The 17,384-nt window shown below is 41.1% G+C and overlaps 1 protein-coding gene across 1 annotated transcript in view; it reads right to left on the reverse strand.

Moving 5' to 3' along the window:
• Positions 1-1,558: 1,558 nt before the first annotated feature.
• The window catches only part of LOC100158309 (tyrosinase), a 35,663-nt gene continuing 19,837 nt past the window's right edge, over positions 1,559-17,384 (reverse strand). Inside the window, exons 3-6 of the mRNA XM_018268835.2 lie at positions 15,902-16,695; positions 8,644-8,854; positions 4,106-4,247; positions 1,559-2,117 (exon numbers count right to left, since the gene is read on the reverse strand). Of these exons, the coding sequence (XP_018124324.1) occupies positions 1,859-2,117; positions 4,106-4,247; positions 8,644-8,854; positions 15,902-16,695 (1,406 nt within the window). The 3' untranslated portion in view covers positions 1,559-1,858. The remainder of the gene's footprint in view (positions 2,118-4,105; positions 4,248-8,643; positions 8,855-15,901; positions 16,696-17,384) is intronic.

Here is a 17,384-nt window from a genome sequence, read left to right on the forward strand (position 1 = left end):
TGATCACTATATATAAATATATAAGGGGGATATGATCACTATATATAAATATATAAGGGGATATGGGATAGGATATGATCACTATATATAAATATATAAGGGGGACAGTAATGAAATAAAGAAAGTACAGAGAAGAGCGACTAAGCTAAGGGCAGCCAAGTTTTTTTGCATTCCTGTAAGTCAAGTAACAGGTATGCTTGGTGAGTAGGAGAATTAAGGCAATATTTGGGGGTCAGATGATCAATGAGAACAGGAGAAAAAACAGAGATTCTGAACTGTTATTTTTTTTGTCTATGTGCGTAACTGAGGAACCAGTTAATGATGGTTTCAGTTTTAACAGTTCCAGTTTTAGTAAGATAACTACTGATGTAGATTTACTCAAGAGGAAATTCAAGAGATACTTGAACATGTAAAGAGAGACAACAGTCTGGCACTGGTATTCGTCCCAGGGCACTAAACAAGCTTAGCTGTGTGATTGCCAAACCTCTATCAGATTTCATTGAGGTCTGGCATAGTGCAGAGAGAATGGCTAATGTGGTGGCGCTATTCAAAAAGGGATCCAGTTATCTATAGGCCATTTAGTCTGACGTCAGTGGTAGGAAAGCTTTTTAAAAGTGGTATTAAGGGATACGATACTGGACTTCATTGCAAATAATAATACTGTCAGTTTGTACCACATGGTTTTATGTGTAATAAATCTTTCCAGACTAATTTAATTGCCATTTATGAGAAGGTGAGCAGGGACCTTGATTCTGGGATGGCAGTGGATGTGATTTAATTTGACTTTGCTAAAGCATTTATATTTTCATCATATGAATCTTCATTAAAAGTTACATATTGGTCATGTTGATAGTTTTCCTCTGATAGTTCTGCTTTTGTAAGTAAGTGTTATTTGAAGTTCCGAAACCTGACTGTCCCTTCTTAACCTGTCAGTTAGAGTTTCTAATGGCAACGGACTCCTGCTGCACAAATATGGCAGCCCCCTCATAGAGAAACTGGGTAGTAAGAAAGGTCATGTAAAAGTGTCAGGCAAATAGTTTTATAGCAAAATTAATAGAATTCAAAGATAATGTTATGAGATATAAAAAAGGCTATTTTCTGATGTATCCCGAAGTTTTTCCTCATGTTACACTTCTTTGAGGTGCTAGTGATTTATATTGTGTTTTACACCATTTTTTCTGGTCCCCTGAAAAGTGTAAAGTGTGTTTGGGGTGGTAATTCTGTATGAGGAATGATGGTCAGGGTTAGGGTTGTTTCCCTGGAGAGAAGAGGCAAGAGCACATGATGAATGAGTGTGATTGTGTCTATATAAGGTGTGAGTGTATGATAGGGGCACAAACACATTGTCTCAGTGCTTGTGGATAGGGCGCCATGTGTTAATATGTGTTGGCCTTTTGCCTGAGAAAACCATTTATATGACAGGAATTCCAGCTTAGCAACTACTGAGCCAATCATCATCTCTGGTAGGAACCATGTTGTGTAATCTGCTGACAGTCAGGGGGACATAGTCTGGAACACAAGCCCCACAATACCAGACACAAAGAGGAGGCACAGAGCATTGACAGCTGCAGGGACTTTTATTTAGACCATTCCATTAAATGGAACAACAACTGACTTATTAACAAGCACTCAATAACCAATAGAGCAGTATCTATGGCCTGATCTGACTCATGAGTAGCCTTCACATTGCCCTAATTCCTTGGCCCCTTCCTTGTCAACCTGCCTTTACCCTTCCAGGCTGAGATCACATGACTGGGCGCATATGAGGGCAGTCAATTATTCCAGGGTATGAGATTAATAGTAAGGGGTTCTTAGATCAGAAGAGGGTTCCAGGTTGGGATCAGATGGTCGAAGCAGATCAGGGTAGGAGATGCCTCAAGGCTGAGAAGATATATTTGGTCGCTGCAGTGATAATTCCCTCATAAGTGTCTCCAGGCCCAAACTCTTGATAATTAGAGTAAGTGTATCCATAGTGACGAGACGTCTGGAGAAGGTCTTTATTTCGATAACAGGGGAAGTAGGGGGTAGCGCACTCATAGGGCCTCTGGCCAGGCTGTCTATTCTCAGGGTAGAATTTTGGGGCCCCATTATATTTTTTAATCCATGTTTCCAATATCCTGAGGAGCAAATAAGAGTGACAATCATATTCCAGCTTGTAATTTCACTTTATTTACTCTTATACTTCATTTTCCTGTTGCCTTTCCCTGGTGGGATTCCTGCAAGTTATTATTATGGGCAGTAGTTTTGGTGTAAAGGAGCAAAATCTGTGTTAGGCTCCACTCCCCACCAAGGGCCACAGAAAATGGGAACATTTTAGACTTAATTCAGGGCAGCTTTTTATATTTTGGTAGACAACCTGTTTGGCAGAGGGTGTAATAACAGACACATTTAGGAGACAAAGGGACAGTCCATAACATAGTGATGTTTAAATTCCTGTGAGCAGCACTCAGTGCTCACTCACTCTGCTGGTGCCCCATATGTGTGTGTGTGTGTGTATATATATATATATAAATACGTACACACTCACACACGTCCTCTGCACTCAACCCATTATCAATATATTTAAGACATTGAGACATTTTGTGCTACTGCTACTGAAAAATGCCTTACCCTTTAAACAAAACAGGGATTGTTTGTCCATATATTGCAATATATTTAATAATAAACTCATCCCATATCTGGCCAGTCCTACACTCAATTTGTATCTGATTCATTAAGAATTCCATTGCTATAGCAGCGGCTGCAGCAATAGATGAAGTGAGAAAGGCAAATCGTATATTAGAATTATTATTTGTATATTGTGCCCTGTGTAAATGTGCATGAGTCTCACAGAGCCCCAGTACCCCAACTAAAGCTCACATTTTACCGTTCTGGGCCTTACATTTATTCATTGTTTCACAAATATTGTATTTTGGGACAATTCCAAATTGTACTGGAGCCCAGTCCCCACTAATTGATGGCAACTATTTTAGCAACACAAACTTTAAAGGGGGATATAAAGCCAAAAATGAATTGGTGTAAGTTTACTTACCTTCACTGAGCTCATGCGCAATTTACATTCATTTTCTGTTTTTAGCAGTTTCTGAGATCCTAACAGGTTTAGACTATTAAAATCAGCCTTTGGGCACAATTTCTTTCTCAGAAACTGACAGATTCAGCAGCTCAAGGGTTAAATGGAAATAGAATTACAAGTGCCTAGACTTCAAAGGGAGCCACTGCGCATAAAACCCTAGTATTGGCAGTCTAAAACTGCTAATATGGCAAAACCACTAAAAACACAAAAAGAAAACTGTTGCTCAGAGCACCCTTAGTTGCCCTCAGTTCATTTTCTGGGTTTAGAAAAGAAGCGAACCAATGCACTTAGACCTGTAAAACTCAACCGAGTATTTGTGGGGCTTCTGACCAATCAGTGTTTAACTCTTGTGAATATGAAATAGGCCCTGGGCATATGATCATGGACTAACAGGTTTCCTCCCATCACCCTACATGCCACATGTGTAATGATTATCCTTTCATATCATTTGATACCCATAAATATAAATACAGGGTCTGGGTGAGTGAGAAATCCTGCGAGGTGGGACCCCATGTTTATCAGAGCATGTCAGCACCTCAACCGAGGGGAACAAGCTTAACCCCTTCTCACAAGTTTTGCCCTGTAACTAGTGGCAATGGGGAGGAAACTGGTTTCTGACTTCTCTCCAGCTTTTCTTGTATGTTCCATGGAAAACCTTAAAAGGCAACTTCCAAGTGAATTCCAAAGCCAAGGTTTCAAAGTATCATTACTGGTTCTACTCGTGTTTCTTCCCTTAAATCACTTTTATTTGTCCCATTAATGACTAGAACTGTGGCTGCACTGTCAGGATAGTGTCACATTGGATATCACTAAATGTCACTAAATGTCACAGAGCAATAATCTGATAATTGGGGAATCGAATGGAACTGTGACCAATAGTCTACTGTTTGTCTCCTGGCCACCAAGCCATCATCTACTTGACATTTGGGAAGGACTTCTCTAATGCAAGTGTGTGTCCCACTTTCTAACCACTTCTTATTAAATTATTTGCACCCCTTTTGTCCCATGTCCGGGTTCTGCTCAATAACTTACTTGTCAATAAAGTTATGGTGCAGCACGAACATTGGGTCATTACAGGAGATGGGCACTTGGGACATAGTTCCTCCCAAGTACATATGGACAAGGTTGTGCATGTTCCTCTCCAAGGTAACTCCATCTGATGGATTCAGAAACCCTGAAATAGACAGAAAGTAATGCAGAAAAGACACAATCTACTCCCAAATTCATGGAATATTGCACTAAAAGGTTTGTATATCAACACATACACTGCAAAAGTATTCACTACCTTGGCTTTTTACCTACATTCCAACCTATAATTTAAATGTTTCTTAATCTTATTTTATATGATGGATCTGCACAAAATAGTCTAAGTTGGTGAAGTGAAATGAGAAAAATATATATATAAAAAAAAATTGACATGCATATGTATTCACCCCCTTTGCCACGAAGACCCTAAAAAATCCTGGTGCAACCAATTACCTTCAAAAGTCACATAATTAGTGATATAAAGTTCACCTGTGTGCAATGTAAGTGTCACATGATCTGTCTGTATAAACACACCTTTTCTGACATGGTACCACAACAAACCTGCCAAGAGACGGTCGCCCACCAAAGCTCACAGAGCGGACAAGGAGGGCTTTAATCAGAGAGGCAGCACAGAGACCAAAGGTAACCCTGAAGGAGTTGCAGAGTTCCACAGCAGAGACTGGAGTATCTGTCCAAAGGACCCCAATAAGCCAAACACAACATAGAGCTGGGCTTTATGGAAGTGTGGCCAGAAAAAAGCCATTACTTAAAGTTAAAAATAAGAAGACACGTTTGGAGTTTGCCAAAAGGCATGTGGGCAACTCCCCACATGTATGGAGGAAGGTGCTCTGGTCAGATGAGACTAAAATTGAACTTTTCCGCCACCAAGGAAAATGCTATGTCTGGCGCAAACCCAACACATCTTATCACCCCAAGAACCCCATGGCCACAGTGAAACATGGTGGTGGCAGCATCATGCTGTGCTGGGGATGTTTTTCAGCAGCAGGAATTCGGAAACTGGTCGAGGGAAAGATGGATGGTGCTAAATACAGGGATATTCTTGAGCAAAACCTGTGTCATTCTGTCTGTGATTTCAGACTGGGACAGAGTTTCTCCTTCCAGCAGGACAATGACCTGAAGCATACTGCTAAAGCAACACTCGGGTGCTTTAAGAGGAAACATTTAAATACATAGTAAGTTAGGTTAAAAAAAGACACACGTCCATCAAGTTAAATTTTTGGACTATATTTTAACCTGCCTAACTGCCAGTTGATACAGAGGAAGGCAAAAACCCCATCTGAAGCCTCTCCAATTTGCCTCAGAGGGGGAAAAATTCCTTCCTGACTCCAAAATGGCAATGGGACCAGTCCCTGGATCAACTTGTACTATGAGCTATCTCCCATATCCCTGTATTCCCTCACTTGCTAAACACCATCCAACCCCTTCTTATACCTATCTAATGTATCAGCCTGTACCACTGATTCACTTCCCAGCTCTCCCTGTAACACCCCTTTCCCTCCTCTAATCTCATTGGCTCCCTCCTGTCTGCTGGGAGGAGCTACTGGTGAATAAAGCATCCGACCCTTCCTTGTACCTATCTAATGTATCAGCCTGTACCACTGATTCAGAGAGACAATTCCACATATTCACAGCTCTCACTGTAACAAACTTCTTCCCAATATTTAGCCTCAACCTTTCTAATTGGAATGGGTGACCTTGTGTCAGCTGGAAGGACCTACTGGTAAATAAATCATTAGAGAGATTATTATATGATCCCCTTATATATTTATACATAGGTATCATATCACCCTCTGTACTTGATCTTGTAGCCAGTTTCCTATCCATGTGCAAACGACTTCATTAAGCCCAACAGACCTTAGTTTAGAAAACAGTCATTTGTGGGGCACAGTATCAAATGCTTTGACAAAATCCAAATAGATCACATCTACTGCCCCCCACTGTCCAGCATCTTACTTACCTAATCATAAAAAGCAATCAAATTTGTCTGACATGACCTATCCTTCATAAAGCCATGCTGATTGTTGCTCATAATGCCATTCACTGACAAAATTTTGAATGTGATCCCTTAACAAGCCTTCAAATAATTTGCCCACCATAGATGTCAAACTTACTGGCCTATAATTGTCAGGCTGAGATCGTAATCCCTTTTTAAATATTGGAAAAACATCAACTTTTCTCCAATCCATAGGTACCATACCAGATGAAAGAGAAAATCAAAAATAAGGGCTGGTCTAAAACTGAACAAAGCTCTCTTAGAACCCAGGGGTGTATGCCATCAGGCCCTGGAGCCTTGTTTACATTATTTTTTATTAAAGCTTTATGAATCATATCCTGAGTCAGCCACTGACTAGATTGAGCTGAGCCATTAGTGCAGCTATGAAGTGAGCCTGGGAACTCAGGCTCAGAGGAATGGGCAACTATCCCAGTGGCAAGCTCAAGAGACTTATCCAAAGCGACTTGCAGCTGTAATTGCTCCAAAAGGTGGCGCTACAAAGTACTAACTTTAGGGGGGTGAACAGTTATCCATGCTGAAGATTTCCGTTATTTTTTCCTATTTGTTGTTTGCTTCACAATAAAAAAAAACATCTTCAAAGAAAATCCAGGTTCTACTGTGGTTGGCTGTAGATACTTTTCTAATCTGGATTAGGTCTGTGCAAGTAGGAAGGAGACGTATCAGATTGGAAAAGCATCTACAGCCAACTGCAATAGAACCTGGATAAGTTATGTGCAAGTAGGTAGGGGAGGTACACGATTAGAAGATTATCTACAGCCAACCACAGCAGAACCTGGATTAGGTCTGTACAAGCAGGAAGGGTAAGTATCAGATTGGAGGAATATCTACAGACAACAACAGCAGAACCTTGATTAGGTCTGTGCAAATAGGAAGGTGAATTATCAGATTGGATGAGTATCTATAGCCAACCACAGTAATACATGATTAGGTCTGTGCAAATAGGAAGATGAAGTATCAGATTGGAAGAGTATCTGCAGCCAACCACAGTATGCCCTAGATATGGTCTGTGCAAGTAGGACAGAGAAGTTTCAGATTGGTATAGTATCTACTGCCAACCACAGTAGAACCTGGATTAGTTCTGTACAAGTAGGAAGGAGAATATCAGATAGGATGAGTATCTACAGCCAACCACAGTATCCTCTGGATAAAGTCTGTGCAAGTAGGAAGGGGAAGTATCATATTGGAAGTGTATCTACAGCCAACCACATTAGTACCTGGATTAGGTCTGTGCAAGTATGAACGGGAAGTATCAGATTGGAAGAGTGAGTATCTACAGCTAACCACAGTATCCCCTGGATTAGGTCTGTACAAATAAGATGGGGAAGTATCAGATTGGAAGAGTACCTACAGCCAACCACAGTAGAAACTGCATTAGGTCTTTACAAGTAGTAAGGGGAAGTATTAGATTGGAAGAGTATCTTCAGCCAACCACAGTAAAACCTGGATTAGGTCTGTCCAAACAGGAAGGGGAAGTATCAGACAAGAAGAATATCTACAGCCAAACCCAGTATCCCCTGGATACGGTCTGTGCAAGTAGGAAGGGGACGTCTCAGAGCGGAAGATTATCTACAGATAACCACAGTAGAACCTGGATTAGGGCTATGCAAGTAGGAAGGATCACATTGGAAAAGAACATACAGCCAAATACAGTAAAACCTTAATTAGGTCTGTGCAAGTAGAAAAAGAAAGTATCAGACTGGAAGAGTATAGCCAACCACAGTAGAGCCTGGATAAGGTTTGTGCAAGTAGGAAGGGGAAGTATCAGATTGGAAGAGTATCTACAGCAAACCACAGTAGAACCTGGATTAGGTCTGTGCAAGTAGGATTGGGAAGTATCAGACTGGAAGAGTATCAATAACCAACCATAGTAGAACCTGGATTAGTTCTGAGCAAGTAGGAAGCGGAATAGTCAGATTGGAAGAGTATCTACAGCCAACCACAGTAGAACCTGGATTAGGTTTGTGCAAGTAGGATTGGGAAGTATCAGACTGGAAGAGTATCAATAACCAACCATGGTAGAACCTGGATTAGTTCTGTGCAAGTAGGAAGGGGAAGTGTCAGAAAAAGGCCATTGCAAAGGAATGTCTGCTGTTTCCCCTGATACGGCTCAGCCCCCAGGCTTCATTAACAAATTGAGCCACACGTGTTAGGCCAAATTTCAAAAGATCCCAACACACTGTAAGCATTGAAATATATGTTTCTATATAGATATTTATATATCCGAAAAGATCCGCACTCACAGGACTTATATAATATCAATGTAATTTTATTTTAAAACTTCAACCTGACGTTTCGGCCCAACCATAGGCCTTTCTCAAAGTTGGGTTGGGCCGAAACGTCAGGTTGAAGTTTTAAAATAAAATTACTTTCATGTTATATAAGTCATGTGAGTGCGGATCTTTTCGGATATACATGGAGCAATTGTGATGATTCTGCACCCAGGCCTATATATATATATATATATATATTTAGATAACACAACTAGAAAATGGCAATATAGTGTTCCTACCTTCTAGCGAGTTCCGGAAACTTTCTCTTGCTGTTTCATCATATGGAGAGGTGTCAAAGTTCTGCCACTTGAGTGTATCCTCTACATCTTGGAATGAGGGGAATCTGCTATTCAGAGGGTCAGAGCCAGGTTTCCTCAGCAGCTTTTCCATTGTATGTTCCTCATGGTCTCGGCAGTAGACAGCTGGGTAATCATAACCACTGCATATAACCTGATGGGGGAGAAGAAAAAAGTTATGCTCATCCCAGCCTGGTGTTCCATTTATTTACATTTGGTTCCCATTCTATAAATCCATGTACACACTCAACAGTGATACACAACAGCATCAGCTCTCAGTCTAGAGCAGGGGTCCCCAACCTTTTTTTACTCGTGAGCCACATTTAAATGTGAAAGAATTGGAGAGCAACACAAGCATAAAAAAAGTTCCAGTGTGTACCAGATATTATTATTATTATTAACGTGTATTTATATAGCGCCAACATATTTCGTAGCACTGTAAAGTAAATGTGTTTATACAACTAAATCACATGAATTGTATACATAGAACATATGGAGTTACATACATCACAATCAATACCGGTACAAAAGGTGAGGAAGGCCCTGTGCAGAAAGAGCTTACAATCTAAAGGGAAGGGAGTAATACACAAGGTGTGGGAGTGGGCAAGATCAGAATTAAGTGGGTGAGAAGGGCAACTAAGCTGGTAAAGGGAAAATCTTAGCTATGAGGAAAGACTGGTCAAGTTGGGGATGTTCAAGCTGGAGAAGAAGTGCTTAAAGCGATACTGACATGATCCTTTAAAAATAATAGGAACTTGTCAGTATTCAGTAGGTGCTGCACCTGCAATAGTTCCACTCAAAGCCGCCTCCAGCCCCATGAACCTGCATTGACCCAACCCTCCAACACTGCAAAAAGATCTTCTGTGCTGTTTCAGTGACGATGGACTGGGGGCGGCACAATTCTTCCATAGGCTAATTACAAATGAAAACAGACTTCAACCTATGAAAAGATCGCTCCGCCCCCCAGCCCAGCATCATGGAAGCAAGGCAGATTTTATTTATTAATATTAACATGTATTTATATAGCACCAACATATTGCGTAGCACTGTAAAGTAAATGTGATTATACAACTACATCACATGAATTACATATATAGAATATATGGAGTAACAAACATCACAATCAATACAGGTACAAAAAGGTGAGGAAGGCCCTATGCATAGGCATACAGTCTAAAGGGAAGGGAGTAATACACAAGGTGTGGGAGTGGGCAAGATTTAATTAAGTGGGTGAGAAATGTGGTATTGTATGTGGTGTTGCGTTTGGTAGTTAAGCAGAGTGAGGGGAGGCTTCTCGAAAGAAGTGCGTTTTCAGAGATTTCTTGAAAGCAGAAAGGTTGGGAGAAAGTGGGACAGACCGTGGGAGAGAGTTCCAGAGGAGGGGTGCAGCCCTTGCAAAGTCTTGAATGTGAGCATGTGAGGAGGTAATGAGAAAAGAGTTGAGTAGCAGGTCAGTAGAGGAGCGTAGTAAGCGATTGGGTGAGTATATAGAGATGAGTTCAGAGATGTAGGGTGGGGCAGAGTTATGAAGTGCTTTGAATGTCAGGGTCATTAATTTGAATTTGATTCTGAAAGGTAACGGAAGCCAGTGCAGGGATTGACAGAATGGCGAGGCAGAGGAGGAGCGGTTGCTGAGGTGTATGAGCCTCGCAGCAGTGTTCATTATGGACTGGAGAGGTGACAGTATCTGGTGGGGAAGGCCAATTAAAAGAGAGTTAGAGTAGTCTAGACTGTGATTGGCTGATTGGTAGCCCCTATATGGACTGGTGGCCTACAGGATACTCTGTTTGGCAGTAAATCTGTTTTTATGCAACCAAAACTTAACTCCAAGCCAGGAATTTAAAAATAAGCACCTGCTTTGATGCTACTGGGAGCAACATCAAAGGGGTTGGTGAGCAACATGTTACTCATGAGCTACTGGTTGGCAGGGGCGCTCCACCAATGAGGCGAGTTGAGGCACTCGCCTCAGGCAGCAGCTCCCCCCTGGTTGCCAGGGGCAGCAAAAAAGGTGCTCCTGGTAACTAAGAGCCGAATTTCCGCTTTTCAACCCGGAAATTTGGGTCTTCTAGTGCAGAGAGAGCAATTGCGCTCTCTGCAGTAGCGACGTGTACCGCCCCCAACCCATTTAGCGCAATGTGGACCGCCCCCGACTCCCTCCGGCCCTAAAGAGGTGAGTGCCGTGGGGAGGGGAGGGGGCGGCACAAAGAATGGTCGCCTCAGATGGCAAAATGACCAGGATCACCCCTGCTGGTTGGGGATCACTGGTCTAGAGGAAAACTCGGGGGCCAGAAATAATCAATTAGTACAGGACTGTCCAACTGGTGGCCCGCGGGCCACATGCAGCCCATGGTTCCCCCCTTGTGTGTCCCCCCACATCAAAGTCTGCCTGCTGTGTCTGCTTACCATGTGAAACAATATATAGCGTTGTCCTTCATGCAATCTTCTGTGTATATGTGCCTCTCAACGAGCCGTAAACCCTTTGCCAGAGTGCAATGGTTTCCAAGTTAAAGAAGTAGTAGCCAGAGAGCACGTATTTCTTATTTAAAATGATTTCTCTTTATTTGTAGAAATTCCTGCTCAACATGTTTCGGCTACATCAGCCTTCATTAGGTGCATAAAATACAGTGATACAACAAGCTATTTAACCCCTCACCAACAACTATGCACCTACTCCATAGTATGGCCAGGTACAGACACGCATCTTAGAAACAGTAGTACTGCCATCTTGTGGCCTACATGTAATTACCACCATCAAAGAGTAGCAATCGTATTGTAGCAAGTATAAAATATATTGACACATTGTATACAAGTATCCATAGTGGTAACATAGTATTCTCCTATCAGTATCATGTCATTCTCAGTGTCATAATACGTTATGTTAGTCAATATAAACTCCAAGGTATATCTGAAAGAGAGAGGAATTACATCATAAGGTGAAATAGAATTTTTATTGTAGACAGCATTTATTATAAAAAAACATTTATAGCTCATAGTTTCATTCATTCCACAGGGTTACGTCCATTCTGTCTATCCATCTCGCCTCAGTTTGTAAGTGTAGACGTTTTCTACTGTACTTTTTCTAAAACCAGCCACCTTAATGTTGATGGATTGGGTTTATGCAAATAAGAATGTTTGCCAACTTGTGTGTGTGTCTTCTTGTTTTATGGATCGTAATTGGAAATAGAGTATTTATGTTCCCTAATCCTGATTTTGATTTGGTGGCTGGTTTTTGAAAAAGTACAGTTACCCCAAAGAGGGGGAGATAGAATACTACTGTTTCTAAGATGCGTGTCTGTACCTGGCCATACTATGGAGCAGGTGCATAGTTGTTGGTTAAATAGCTTGTTGTATCACTGTATTTTATACACCTGATGAAGGCCGATGTAGCCGAAACATGTTGTGCAGGAATTTCTATAAATAAAGAGATATCATTTTAAATAAGAAATACGTGCTCTCCTGCTACTACTGCTTACCATGTGTAAACTTTAAAAGGTATCACTATAAAGATTAACTGGCCCCTGCATTGTTTAATCCTCACATTCAGACTGTAATCCCATGTATTGTTCACACCTGCAATCCCCCTGTATTGTTCACACTTGTGATACCTCTATTGTTCACAAACCTAAAGTCCTGTACTGTTCTACCTGAGACCCAGACTGAAACTGCCCACATTGTTCACCTGGTCACATTTATACAGACTGTTGGAGGGGCACCAGCAATATGTATGAAGTACACATTAAACTGGTCCTGATAGGTTTCCCTGTCTCTTGCTCTGTTCTGCCTGTCCTCGCTCCCTGTGTGTGTCATACTCTGCCTGTGGAACATAAACCTGGTATTTGTTTTAGGGATCTGTTAACATTTGAAAATTATTTTTAGGGGCCCCTAAGGTGTTTAATCATGTCCTGGGATGCTGTGTTATCCATAGGGGAGGAGGCATATGTATTTAAGGGTAGGTCTTAGAACAGTTCAGTGTAAAACTAAAAACTGGGTAAATAGATAGTCTGTGCAAAATAAAAAATGTATCTAATATAGTTAGTTAGGCAAATATGTAATGTATAAAGGCTGGAGTGAGTGGATGTGTAACATAATAGCCAGAACACTACTTCCTGCTTTTCAGCTCTCTAACTCTGAGTTAGTCAGTGACTATAAGGGAGGCCACATGGGACATAACTGTTCAGTGAGTTTGTAATTGATCCTCAGCATTCAGCTCAGATTCAAAAGCAACAGTTATGACCCATGTGGCCCCCATTAAGTCACTGATTGGTTACTGCCTGGTAACCAATCAGTGGAAAGCAAGAGAGCTGAAAAGCAGGAAGTAGTGTTCTGGCTATTATGTTACACATCCACTCACTACAGATTTTATACTTTACATTTTTGGCTAACTAACTACATTAGATAATTTTTTTTATTTTGTACAGCCTATCTATTTTCCCAGTTTTTAATTTTACATTGAACAATTCCTTTAATATGACAACTTTTTTTCACGTATGAGTGATAAATGATATCCCTGCAGTGAGCACCAATTATTTGGTCTTTTGGTGTGCTACCACCAGGCCCGGACTGGCAATCTGTTAATTCAGGCATTTGCCCGATGTGCCGCTCTGTTCTTTTGTTTAACTGGGCCGCTCTTGCACAGATCAGCTGTGCGTTTCCCCATGCAGCCACCTCCCTCCCTCCTCTGCCTTGACTGAAGATAAGATATCGATCTGAAAAAAAAACGGCACAAGAGTAGGCAGCCTGTGCCTGGGACTGCTGCGCGGAGCTTGGGGGCGGAGTCCAAGAATCGAGCAGGAGCTTTCTAATGAAATATTAGGGCATGATGTAGCTGGGCAGGCGGCAGGAGAGGCACAAAACATAGTAAATCCACTCCAATACAACTTATTCTCCCCATATGTTGTCTCCCAGAACATCTGGGGAGCCAGTGTGGAGAAATCTGTACAGAGCTGTGGGCAGGCTGCTTTGTGAGATGTCTGTGTGTATTGACTAGTGCTTCCCCCAGACCTTTCCTTTATCAGCTTATCCCTTGCACAGATTTGCCAAGTAGTGTTTCTCCCAAACTGAATCCATTAACTCTTTCCTCTGAGTATCACTCATGTATTATAAGGGATAATGTACCCCCTACTGTAAATGATAAGGATATTAGAAGTCACTGAGGGGTTGTTCTGTGACCATATAAAGGCACAAGGCTGCAGGCTGAGTTATACAGGGAACTCGGAGTATCACTCATGTATTATAAGGGATAATGTACCCCCTACTGTAAATGATAAGGATATTAGAAGTCACTGAGGGATTGTTCTGTGACCATATAAAGACACAAGGCTGCAGGCTGAGTTATACAGGGAACTCTTGAGTATCACTCATGTATTATAAGGGATAATGTACCCCCTACTGTAAATGATAAGGATATTAGAAGTCACTGAGGGGTTGTTCTGTGACCATATAAGGGCACAAGGCTGCAGGCTGAGTTATACAGGGAACTCTGAGTATCACTCATATATTATAAGGGATAATGTACCCCCTACTGTAAATAATAAGGATATTAGAAGTCACTGAGGGGTTGTTCTGTGACCATATAAAGGCACAAGGCTGCAGGCTGAGTTATACAGGGAACTCTGAGTATCACTCATGTATTATAAGGGATAATGTACCCCCTACTGTAAATGATAAGGATATTAGAAGTCACTGAGGGGTTGTTCTGTGACCATATAAAGGCACAAGGCTGCAGGCTGAGTTATACAGGGAACTCTGAGTATCACTCATGTATTATAAGGGATAATGTACCCCCTACTGTAAATGATAAGGATATTAGAAGTCACTGAGGGGTTGTTCTGTGACCATATAAAGACACAAGGCTGCAGGCTGAGTTATACAGGGAACTATTTCCAAGAATGAGGAGAGCACTCAAAAAATAGCAATTATGCTGTGATTATATTTATTCAAGGCTACTACACGACATGTTTCGGATCCATATTGATCCTTTATCAAGTGTGATGCATTCTACTATATAGCTGAGGCAGTGCGGGGAACGTTCCTATTAATTCAAGTTATACAGGGAACTCTGAGTATCACTCAAATGGATGAGTACAAAATCATTGTGCGTTTAAATGTGGGCTGCTTTTATTTTTTTTTGCCCGGGCTGCTTTTTACTCCCAGTCCGGCCCTGGCTACCACCATTAATGTGGACATGTTCTTGTGGTTTAGAGTGGGTGTGGTTTAAAAACAGGGAGTGGTCATCACTGGCTTCCATTATTGGTCATCCACCATGTAGGCCAGAAAAATTCCGGCCCTTGGTACCACAGAAGTTGGACAGCACTGACTTAGTATATGGAAGTTTTTTAAGGCAGGCTGGTAAGATAAATAAAACCTTGACTGCAACTTTATATTAAAGGATTCTAGCCTGATGTACCATCATCCAATAGATACATGGTTTAGAACATGGTTTGCAGTTAAAGGACAAGGAAAGTGTAAAATAGAATAAGGCTAGAAATGCTGTATTTTGTATAATAAACATAAACATGAACTTACTGCACCACAAGCCTAATCAAACAGGGGCCACAGGGGGCTGTCATCTTGTAACTTTGTTATACATCTTGGCCTGACCCTGACCCTGCACATGCTCAGTGGTCTGGGCTGCTTAGGGATCGTCATAAACAAAGCTGCTTGAGTTCTGCATGGCTGGGAAGTAAGGCGGGGGCTCCCCCTGCTGTTCATAAGTAGGATTGTTTCCCTGCAGAGCAGTTAGGGACCATCTGAGAATTCCTATCCACAGCAGTAAATGAAGGGAGAATTTCACTGCATACAGTCAGGTTTATTATAAAAACAGTAGACATTTTTTAATTAAAGTATATTGGAGATAGGTTTCTTTTTCATTAAAGAAAGTAAAAATGGGATTTTATTTTTTTGCCTTTCCTTGTCCTTTAAAGAAGATGACTTGGCCAAAGGTTGGAGTCACTTAATCAGCCCCTCATGGTCTTGGTATAGCCTGGGTAGAAGGCCCTTGTATAAATTATACAATGTTGAAATGTGATAGTGAGAATATTCTGATTTTTTTGCTTAGTGTTGGAGAAGATGAAGGTTTTTCTGTGAAAACCATATGGAACCCCATACAAACCTAGTAGGATACTGCAATGAGCCTCACTAGGGTACAGGTTGGAGGAAAGTTGAGACCTACATTGGTGACTCCACTCTGTAAATGACTCACCTTCCAATAGGAGAAGTGGGAATAAGGACTCAGGTTCCCCTGCGCATCATTATCTCCTAGGAAATCGTTGGTACAGATGGAGCAATTCTTCTCTCCTCTCCAATCATAATATGGAAGAGCAAAGTCTTCATCTCCAGTCATGAGCTGAATTTCTCTCTCCAAGAACAAAAGTCCCAGGCGATGCCACCCTGGGAAAGCAGGACCTTGGTGGGCATAGGTTTTTGAATCAATAAATGCACTTTTTATCATAATTGGCTTCATGGAGTAATAATGGATCCAAGAAAACACATCATAGATTGAAGCATCCACAAATGTATATGTGTCACTGTTGTGTCTGTCTCCGGTGGTGAGCACCACAAAGTCCTTGCTTTTGGTTGTCTTAGCAAGAGCCAAGTAACTGAAGAACCTGTTCCTCTCTACCAAGGTAAGTTCCCGGATCTCTTTCCGTACCACAGTCTTTTTCTGATCACATTTTTCACCATAGTAACCATATTTGCAATAGCCACAATTGAAGCCACTAAATGTCCCAAAGCACTGGCAGGTACTGTCATAATAGTGATGTGGCCAGTTTAACCGATCATCATACAGTAACTCTTCAAACTTCTCAGGAATAACAGGGGCCACCCAGGGCCGACACGCTCCACGTCCTGATCCAGAACCACAAGGGGTTCCATCTGTCCATTCTGGGCAACAGGTCCTTTTCTGTAATGCTTCATTTGTGGTGCAACCTCTGGGGAACTGACTGTGCACCCCACTGAGAGACGAGGCTAGCAAGATCCAGAGACCAAACATGACTGTAGGTAACAAGAGACAGGCCTGCAGTTTAACACAGAACATAACAATTGTATCTCAATAAACCTCTCTACTATATATTTATATATAGTGATCATATCCCCTTATATATTTATATATAGTGATCATATCCCCTTATATATTTATATATAGTGATCATATCCCCTTATATATTTATATATAGTGATCATATCCCCTTATATATTTATATATAGTGATCATATCCCCTATATATTTATATATAGTGATCATATCCCCTTATATATTTATATATAGTGATCATATCCCCTTATATATTTATATATAGTGATCATATCCCCTTATATATTTATATATAGTGATCATATCCCCTTATATATTTATATATAGTGATCATATCCCCTTATATATTTATAGTGCTCACCACTATTTTTTAAATCCATTAGGCGGAGGTGCAATGAGACTGTGACCACAAAATACATATAGACAAATACAAGAGTCCTCTGCACTCAACCCATTATCAATATATTTAAGACAGAGACATTTTGTGCTACTGCTACTGAAAAATGCCTTACCCTTTAAACAACACAGGGATTGTTTGTCCATATATTACAATATATTTAATAATAAACTCATCCCATATCTGGCCAGTCCTACGCTTAATTTTCATCTGATTCATTAAGAATTCTATTGCTTCAACAGCTCCATGTTG

Source organism: Xenopus laevis, chromosome 6S, assembly GCF_017654675.1.
Source record: "Xenopus laevis strain J_2021 chromosome 6S, Xenopus_laevis_v10.1, whole genome shotgun sequence".
Classification (NCBI taxonomy): Eukaryota; Metazoa; Chordata; class Amphibia; order Anura; family Pipidae; genus Xenopus; species Xenopus laevis.